Here is a 10,520-nt window from a genome sequence, read left to right as displayed (position 1 = left end):
GATATCTAGCTGGTGCTTGAGTATTTGTGATCCATGTTGAGAAGGTAAAATCTTAGTCACATCATACATGTACCTAACCATGTTAACTGTATAGTAGGCTAGCAACCATCTTCAAACTCTCCTTTTACAGCTGAAAAATACTTTGGTCACATAAGACTGGTAAGGGTCTTCTGTTGAATAGTGTACCTCAAATCATGGCACAAATCCCTATCTCGGGACCTATGTCAGTACAATGCAAACATATGACAAAATGTTCACATTAGTGAAACATTAATAATTCACACATTTTTATTTCTTTACTGATATTGCTGAAATAGTATGGTAACATACCATATCAGTGAAGGCTGGTTTACACAGTTCTTGTTAATATATGGTTCACATATTTGCATGCAAGTACTACAGCTCTGTCTCTGTATTTCTTGATAAAGCCATGGATACTTGATAAGCACACTGTGAGCTCACCATCAGTCCAGCCTTTTTAATATGCATGATAACAATGTTTTAAAGGGACATTTACTGGTATGGTGTTACCATGCAACAAACAAAAACACAGATAGCAGATCTTCTGCACAGTGAGCCAATTCTCATGGAAAAATCAAAAACCTTTTATTTGGCACAAAGCTTAGACAGAAGTGAACACCAATCAACAGTGCAAGTGTCTAAAGGTACATCTTTTTGATTTTCTTGGGCATTAATTAATTCTCTGAGTAATTGACAAATTACAAAACTGCCAAGGTCAACGTGGAACAGCCTACAAATGCTAATCATCTTTTAACCATTTGTTCTATATTATCCACCCCACATGCACACAATGAACAAAGTTGAGAAGGAATTAGCATTTCTGCTGAACCACCCCATATCACACTTAGTTAGCAGCAAGAACTGAGAAAATGAGTGTAGGCTAAGGATACGTATCAGTGTTGGAGCCTAAAGCTATCATATCGTGGCAACCGTCTTTCTCCCTCTTCTTTTTGCATTAAAGTCAGATGGTGCTAGAGCCCTCTTGGGGTTGGGTGGTCTGATGTCCTTCCTATCTAAGGTATGGTTCAAAATCAGTCTTACTATCACGAGACAGTAGTTGCTGCTGCTTAGTTTGGTCGGCCAACTCAATTTCTACAGAATCTAAGGAGACTCCTTGAGTAGTAGCATCCCCTGCACCTTGTCAAGAATTATTGGTTCTGCTTTAGATATCTTATGTGGCAATGGGTACTTCTTTTTCTACCACTCTTGAGACCAAACCCAATTCAGCTCTACTGTGTCTATGCATTTTTTAATGTATGGATATAAAGACTGAGGTAATTCAGAAAGTATCAGAGGATCTTATATCACGTAGGCTTAAACAGGTTTTTTTTGTGGGTTCTGTCTGTTAAGAGTTAAAGTTTATTTAAAAAAAATAGGAATTCTATAAACCAGAAGAGAATACAAATAAAGTATTTCATGTACAGAATAAAAGTTTATTTGAAGTTTAAAAAAAAAAATACTAATATCCCTTAGACATTTTGAATTTCTTTTTTAAATGGATGGAGGTGCACATTCAACCCAACCCCCTTCTCTAAATATGTTCATAGAAGGTGACATGGTTTAGTCTGTAATGGCATTCACAAGATTGAATCGACGGCGTTTTGGTTCTTCCATTAGTTTAAACATATCTACTCTACTAGTCTTTTTCTGCTTGGAGTAGATGCACTATATATGTCAGGGTGGATCCAGCCAATATTTCCCCAATAAACACACTCCACTGTCATGTTGGTGTGTTATAAAGCCAACATAACACAACTCAATAAAAATAATGTAACCTAACCTAACCAATCGTTAACTTTTCATTGCAATCCGCTTTAAAAACTTTACAAGTCCCGCTTCCCCATTTCCCCCAGCAATCCAGTGCCAACAAACATCTGTGTAGGGATGGGTAGGAAGTGCAAATGTCTTGTGACATATGGCAGTGTAAAGTAAGACACCCTTACACAGTGCTTAGCTTTTTCTAGTTCCATCTATAAATTAAAAGGTTGCCACCCCATACAAGAGAAATATAAAAAGTCAGATTCCATGATTTAAAAAATAAATTATAAAATTCATGACACTGTATGCTAACTACATTCAATAATGTTATACCACAGTTTAAACCCCAGTACAAGACAGTGTTGGTTCTGAAAGCTCAATGTTTACAGCATCTTACATTTTTCAAATACCAGGTATAAAATATCAAGGGATCTCTTATTTCATGACGCATGATGGGTTAAGTTTAGTTTGCTTGCAGAGCAGATTACATTTTTGATAGCCTTTTTAAGACATAATTTAGTATTTACAACTATAATGACTGAGTTGGGGAAATTACCTTAGATAGTATTTATACTGGAGTGTATGCCTTTCTGGAACATGGTATGCTTGCTATTAGATGCGTCAAAAGAAGGCATTTAGTCCTTGACTTCAACTTAATTTGATCTACAAGCATGTGACAATTCGGTACCAAAGATGCTCATTTAGCATTAGCTCATGCCCCCAAGTATTATCACATGATGATTTGCTTTTCAACTCTCTCATATATTTCTAGCATAAACCTAACTCACACTAGCATTTTTTCCTGAGACTAGACTATAAAACATGGGCGTATTGTCCAAGACCCATCATGACCTGGGGCTTACCCGCTCGTGTAAATAATCACAACGTAGAGGTCATGAGGCAAAGATCAAAAGATAATGAGATAGAAGAGTTGAACATGAAGAAGAAAAGAACAAAAATAGAAGATGGAAAATGAAATATTGGAAAAATAAACAAGTAGATGAACTGCTTTTTATGCTCTATGTGTGAGGTTGCATCACATTACCTCTTGCAAACAAAAGTCTGCTGGCGGAATTACTATTAAAACTGATTAAACTGATGCCAATATTAACAGACTCCTACTCCTGATGGCAAGTAACCCATATTGAGGGCAGCAAGTTGGATGGAGGTGCAGTTTCAAGCAACAGAGATCAGAGTTCAAAGGGATGAGAAGACCGTGAACCCCTAAGAAGAATTTACCATTCAGTTTATTAGAGGAAATGTGCAAGGAATGCCCTGCTGAGCACATGCCCCTGAGGGTATCCTTTCATTCATGGGTAAGACACCGCCAATGGAGGATGAATTCAGCCATTGATATAGCATTTCAAAAGCACTGAAGATGGTTAATTTCTGAGATCCAACAGTGCAATCTCAGATTGGTTGCATGGTAAGGCTGAGGTCCCCTGGTACCAAATCCCTACAGTATGATTGGGGGAGGTAGACCTGAAGCAAAAAGAAGTCTTTGAAAGGCTAAGTAAAATCAACTCAGTATCAAGCAATTCTACAACATACTGGCCTATTATTATTCCTTGACATACCCATGCAGTTGTACACATATTCATCATTACAGAAGACAAGGACAATCACAGGGCAGGAAGCCCAATAGACTACTCAATAAAAATGAATCGCATCCCACTAAGTATGGCAGTACTTGTTCTGGACACATTTCTGATTGTTTGGCGCAATAGTGGCATCTCTTTGGTTGTTCAAGGATAAGCATGTTGTCGAGCAGCATTCAATGAATTCTGAATCTATGCAGAGAACTAAGAAGTGAACTAGCATGCTGTATACTGTTCGGCAAATCATGATGGAATTCCTAAGACAAACGTCACTTCCTGCAGGTATTTCTTTGTCTCCTGCAATGGGAAACAGTTCCAATTGTTTTTTCTCGAAAGAAAGTCCATTAGTGCAGTAGGTCTTCCCCGTTACAGTCTCTGAGTTTTCTACATCAAGAACATCAGGAGAGAGCTGATGAGCAGAACGTGCAGGAGTTGGAGACAGCCAGAAATTGATCCTGTAAAACCAGAGCACAGAGTACAGAGATGAGAATGTATCAACTACTGGTACTGTTTGTAGGCATTACCAATCATTGCAAGGACGAGGATGCAGTCTTATAGTTACCCCTCATGATTTGGAATCACTAGTTTCTGTTCTCCTCCTAATCCTAGTCCTTTTTATTATCAACATGTTCCCCCATCACTCTTTCAACGACTCCGTGATAATGCAGTACCACCATACCATGGTCTTTGAGGCCTGTTAGGTGACTGAATTGACATGAGGGCATCTACATTCAATCGCTTAAGTGAAACTATACGGTAATCAGAATCTATCTGTAGATTCTTAGTTCACCACAGGTTGAGGAGTAGAGCTCTATAACAATAAAGGTTTCCGTGGTTTTGATGTCACCATTGTGCAGCACATTTACTCATTCAATATTTGACATTTATCTAAAAAATATGTATGCAGTGAACGCACTAGAATTAGATCTCACATAAACATACATATTTACTCACAGGCTTGCAAACACAGATGACTATGCGCATGGAGACACATAAAGTCATGAAACTGTGATCAGGCATGGATATCATGTAACGGTCTGGTAGTTTCAGTGATATCCATTAATCCTTTAGTCATTTGTGGATTAAGACATCTGAAATCACAGATGGCCATTGCAATCAACTTTAAGGCCGGCAAAAAAGAACACTACAATACAGTGATGCCAGAGGTTGCTGAGGAAATTGGTCCAATAAAACTAAAAGGACAGACTAATAATAATCATGGTTTTCTAGAAACTATATACAGAGCCGAATATTCTAAAAGTGATAGAATGTTTTTGGTGCCAAACCCCCTCATCAGGGAATCCTAAACTTCTTTCAGAGAAGCACACGACTACAAAAACACATCTTCAAGACTAAAATGACTTTCGTCAGTACGGTGACCAACCGAGCAACAATTGCCCCAGGAAGCTTTTGAAGATTGCTAAAAGTTTACTAACTCTCCTCCATTTCCAGAGACTATTAATAATGAAAAGAATTGTACGAGATTCAAATGTTATTTGGATACCAATAATGAAAATACAGAGGCTGTGCTAGCTACGACAAATAAGCACATATTAAGACAGAAATATTATGTACTTCAAACCTCTAGGGATTTGGTCCTGATCTGTAATTACACAGATATTAGATATTTTACTAATCTATTCCTACCAAGATTGTGAAAGATCTCAGATCTTACTGGACCAATACGAGTAAATATCTCCCAGCTACAAGGTATAGTAGTTCTAAACTGCTTCAAAATTGGTCAGATAACTCCAGTACTCAAAAATCAGATGATGACACTGAAGATCTAAATAACTTCTGCCCAGTCACTAACTTCCTTTTCCTAGCAAAATCTCTGAAAGTTGTGCTGCAAAGCAGGTAAAATACTTCATTGGAGAAAATATTTTGGTGATTTCCAATAAGACATTTGATCAAGTTGCAGCATAGATTCTGCAATGCCACAAATAGGGGCTGGCATGATGCATATCCTAGCCCAAGATGAATCCTGCATACTCCTCCTTAAATACTTGTCAACAATGTTTGACACCGCTGACAATTGCTCCCTGCTGCATATCCTGTCATTTGCCACTTAAACAAAGAGTTCCTCAAGGCTCCATACTTCCTTCAACATTTTTTAGTTTGTACAAGGAGCTCCTAAGTTCCCTCCTGAGACCGTCAAACACATCCTTTCGTCTCTACTTTGCTGAAACCTAGCTACACCGGACAGTCTCCTCTCTGGAAGATATTGAGGACCTTGCAGAGACTTTAAGGGATCTGGAGTCTTGGATGCCATTACATCACCTCAAAATGAAGCAGAACAAAAAAACGAACTTCTTCTACCATGTCCTCCTTAATGCTCGATTCTGGTGCAGTCATAGCCAGGTGCAACAGACCTGTTAAACTGCAAGCCTTTTTGTAAACATGCCACAGCGACCAGTTCCCATTTTCATTCTTTTTTGGCCCCAGATAGCGCATAATCTCCGTAGATGCCTGGGAACACAGGGAGGGAGTTTGCTAGCTCCTCCCTAGCTATGCCCACCAGCTTAAATCAACAGAAGAATTTAAGAGGGTGATGCAGATTGGAATGGATTGGACTGGTTCCCAGCCCCTCTCCTTCCAATCCCCAGTACCTAAGTCGATTTAACATAACTCCTTCATTCCATAATGCTTCTCTGTTGAATAGAAGCACTGTGAAACTGCATCCGGCTTCTTTCCCAGGCACAGATATATGTCTGTGCCCAAGAGAGGAACCAGTTGCTCTTTTGATTTTCTGCTTAGCATTAGAAAACATCCAAAGAAAGTCTCACTCCTTGCTTGCACACAGACACACAGCTGTGACTCAGCAAGGACATGAACCCTGTTTAGATTTTTGTTTCGCCTAGGTAAAAAATCCTAACATTGTCTGCCTCCATGCGGAGGTACGAACACACACTTTGGTGCAAAAGCCAGAAACCAGAAGCTGCAAAAAGGTTTCTAGCATTGCTCTGGAAAGAAGCCAGAAACTGTTTGACTTTGTTTCTTACGCTAATAAAAAAACAATAAGTACCTGAATCCTTGCTGTTGCACAGAAATGTGTATTGCACACGTGTATAGTATTTGGTGTTGGTTCAAAAGCCCACAATTCTCAGAGCCAACAATCCAGCGGTGTTTTACAAAGTTTTTCCACCGCATACTGACCACGTATACTTTGATACTGGAAACTCTATTGAATGCAAATTTTTTGTGGATAAAAAGTATATATTGTATAATTGTCCCCAAGAATCTGAGACTGGGGATTGGGTGTATTTGAGCTGTTTCAAATTCTGGATTATCCTAGTTATTCTGAGGAAATTTATTGAATTTTTGTGGACACTATTTTACAATGCGAAGCACAAATATAGTGAAACTAAATAGATAATGGTAAGGTCCTAGATTTCTGTGCTCCCACACGTCTCTTAATTAAAGCAATACACCACTAATGTGAGATGGTCTATCATTTTGTACAAAAAAGGTCCAGAAATACAAAAAAGTGATGGATGGAATGCTTGCATTAATCTCAGGCACTGATAATTACTTGGACCGCATCCCGATCCATCATTATTTTGCACACCATGTCACCTCAGTATGGGCCCAGCCATTTGCAAATCATTCTTGACCCTGTCCCAGTCGGAACAGTTCAGCCCAAACTGCCAAGCCAGGTGCTCCCTGAACCAGACCACAAGCAACCCAGGACCTATTTCGCCCTGGTTATGGACTCAGCACAATGGGGAACCTGTTGTCAAACCGATTTTCCAGGGGGTGTAGCCCCTTTAGCAACTACACTTCTGGGTTGGGTTAGGGTTCTCTGAATGCCGAGAGAGGGGTTCTGCCATCTTGCGACTGAAGAAGGACTGCCCTGCTTCACCGTGGAACCGGCAAAAAGAGGCTGCACCGGCATGGACTTGCATCTGCTGAACCTGGTGGCTAGCACAGAAGAGGGACTGTGGCTGCAGTGTCCCCCTTGTGTAGAAGTCATCTCTAGAAACCAGGGGTTGGAATCTTCTGTTTACAACAGCTCAGGATCCTCCTGGGGCAAGTTGGTAGGCCAGAATCTTCGACTGCCACCATGTGCACCAGAGATTAGGACCTGACACTCAAAGTTGCACCTGAGTTTGCTGAGCCCGGGAGAGTCATTGCAGCCTGGTCACCCGCAGACGAGTTATCGCCCAAGGAGGGGTTTGGCTGTGACTGTGATACTGGGTGACTGATAGCTCAGTGGCAACTGGACTTCTAACAAAACCAAGAGGACTTTTAGGGGCATTGACCCTTAGACCAGGAGCATCGAGGGGTAGCTGCAGAAGGATCCCCATCAACTGCAATGCATTCACAGCATCCTTGAGCATATTCAGCATCCTTCATCCCTTGCATCAGTGCCACTTCCATTGGAAACCACTGTACCATAACAGATACAAGTGCCTGGAACTGACTGAGGACTGCTTCACCTGCCGAGGGAACTGTCTCGGAGGACCCTGCTGGCTCTTTGAATGGTTCCCTACTGAAGTTGGTCACCTACCGTGACTCCAAATTACCGCAATACAACTAGCCCAATTTTTTTATGAAAAAGGTGTCTAAATATCAAATTCATTGAATTTGCCAATACTTGTTCATGATTGAGTGAAATGCTTTGATTTTCTATATGTTGTACATTCTAAACCAATAGACCCCTCTGATGGATCTTTTTCATTGTGGTGTCTAAAAATACAGTCTATTTTTATTAATTGGTGTCTGATTTCTTGAGTGTCTCATTTCTGCTTCAGTGGCTTAGGGGCTGTTTAAATGCTTTGCACTTCTTCCTCTGTGTAAGCCTTGCTGCCTAAAGCCACAGCTACCCAGGGTGCAGCTGAAGGTTTGATAAATGGAACCTACTGGTCTTTAAGGGGTTAGTAATTGTATTACATTGGTAAGGTTGCACAACCAAATCATATAATACATCCCATTTCCTCACACTGTTTATCTCTACACTCCATTTTCAGGTGTTATACACCCTTTTCCTTTCACCTCTGTATACCATATTTGTATGGTATAGTGCTCTTCTACTCTAGAAGGTCTTGTTTGTTTTATATAAACCTACATATTAGTATACATATAAAAACATCTACCTATTTGTCCCTTCTAGTTAAAACAATGGAGAGGAACATGTTGCTTTCTTTCTTTGACTCCTGAGAAGGTAAGGGAGACAGAACTGCTACAAGTAAACTCCAACAAAAATGGGGATATGTGATTGAGCAGTTCTGGGATGGATGCTGGGCAGGAAATACCAGGGAATGGCCCTGCATGTGGGTACAGCAGTGACAGGGAAAGGAAGAGGTCGGGCTAAACTCCCAAATGAAAAAGGTGGTATAATCCCCCAAATATAATGGTAATGTAATGTCACCCATATGTATCACTTCTATACAAGGATTCCATTTGTTGGAGCAATTGCTACTCACTTGTTACAGCATGTAGATGGCGGGACTTCTAATTATTCTGCTGTGTAATCTCTAGAAAATCTTAGGTAAAAATCAACTGATTCTCCCTAGAGAAGGATACTCCCTCGAGAAGGAAGGAGATTTTCCGTGAAGGTTGCGACCCTTTGGAACTCACTCCCTTTAAGTTTGGGTTCTGAGCCATGCCTCTTGCGTTTTCGTAAACATCTGAAAACATTTCTTTTCTGTTAACCGCTGTCCCTCAACTCACATAAGCATTATTCTGTTTGGATAAGCGCTGGGATGCTCCAGGGTAACCACGCGCTATACAAGACCGCCTTAATAATAATAATAACTGTCCTCTAATGTGTGAATATTGGGGCCAGCCTCATAGGTTCATCTCAATTTTGCTCCAATACACACTCGCACTTCCTAAATTAAAGGCGGGAAATGTCATTAATGAACATTCCTTTCCACAGTGACTTGGTGTTAATTTGTGCAGGATCACACCGTCTACAATCTTCATTCCTCATACAAAACAGTAAACAGTATGGCAAAAATCATCTCCATTTGTGGTATTCTGCAATAACCAATTGGTCCTTGCGGTGGTAAACTTGCTTACCGTCTTCCAAGACTTACACCTACATTTCTCTCAGCTACCCCATTTCCTTCTTTGGTTTCTAATAATCATTGCATGTTTTGAGCCAATCCTCTGTATGAGTTTAAGTGCGGATTGCACTATAGTAAATTGATTTGTTTCCTGGCACTTCTTTTTTTAATCTATAACTCCTAGGTCAAGCAAACCAGAAGTAGAAACTAATAAAACACTTTGATACGAAATTACCATGCCACAACGGCAGAGTGGGGTCATAGGTTGACAAAGAAGCCAAGAATAGTGACAAAGAGAAAGGTAAATTATACACATGACAGGTGAGAGGTAAATTAAGAGAGAGAGCGAAAAGGAAGGAGAGTAGGCAAAATGCAAATAAGGAAAAAAGAAAGAAACAAAAAGGTAGCAAGATGGGAGACGATACAAAAGAGGAATGGGTAAAAGGAAAATAAAGGATGAAAAGAAGGGCTGAAAGATAAAAGATGGTAGGACAAAAGAAATGAAAAATGAAAAACGGTAGATGGAAAGAAGGAAAGCAAGAACATAAAGTTAAATAATGAAAAGAAGAAATGATTGATGGGAAGTAGAAAAGTAAGAATGAAATCAATATAAAAAAAGTGTGGAAAAAAGAAAGGCAGGGCAAGAGGATCATAAGTAGAAAGGGAGGAACATGCAAGTAATCTGAGAATGGGAAGCCAGAAATTTAAAAAAAAGGCAGAAGAAATATATAGTGGGACAGCTAGAAAGAAATAGATGGGCTGAAAGAAAACCGGACAGAAGGAAAGAAAGAAGGAATGAAAGTAGAAGGGAAAGAAGTATGTAAATAATGGAAAGAAAGAAGACAACAAAGGAAAGAAGAATAAAAGAAAGTAGATGAAAAGAATACATGAAATATGTCAGCAATGCTAAATACGTATTATTTATTTTCAAGTGATGCTGTAAAAAGCACCATTTTGCACTATTTTTCGCAGATTTCCTTGGAGGGATCATTTCCCACTTGCCTTTTTAGGGAAGATCAGGATCGCCCGATTTGCTGCCGCATGACTCAAAGTGGGAGGTATTTTATTTTCTGGCTACTCCCTTGGTTCCGACCATGCTGATCATGCTCTTTCCCACCCCAGTGGTCTTTTG

The 10,520-nt window shown here is 39.9% G+C and overlaps 1 protein-coding gene across 1 annotated transcript in view; it reads right to left on the bottom strand.

Annotated features, from left to right (window-relative positions):
- Positions 1-589: 589 nt before the first annotated feature.
- Positions 590-10,520, bottom strand: part of LOC147684693 (uncharacterized) — a 207,340-nt gene continuing 197,409 nt past the window's right edge. Inside the window, exon 33 of the mRNA XM_086940529.1 lies at positions 590-3,832. Within this exon, the coding sequence (XP_086796655.1) occupies positions 3,762-3,832 (71 nt within the window). The 3' untranslated portion in view covers positions 590-3,761. The remainder of the gene's footprint in view (positions 3,833-10,520) is intronic.

This window comes from Lissotriton vulgaris, chromosome 10, assembly GCF_964263255.1.
Source record: "Lissotriton vulgaris chromosome 10, aLisVul1.2, whole genome shotgun sequence".
In the NCBI taxonomy this organism is placed as follows: Eukaryota; Metazoa; Chordata; class Amphibia; order Caudata; family Salamandridae; genus Lissotriton; species Lissotriton vulgaris.
Note: the sequence above shows the minus strand (reverse complement) of the source record. Positions and strands in the feature narration are given on the sequence as shown.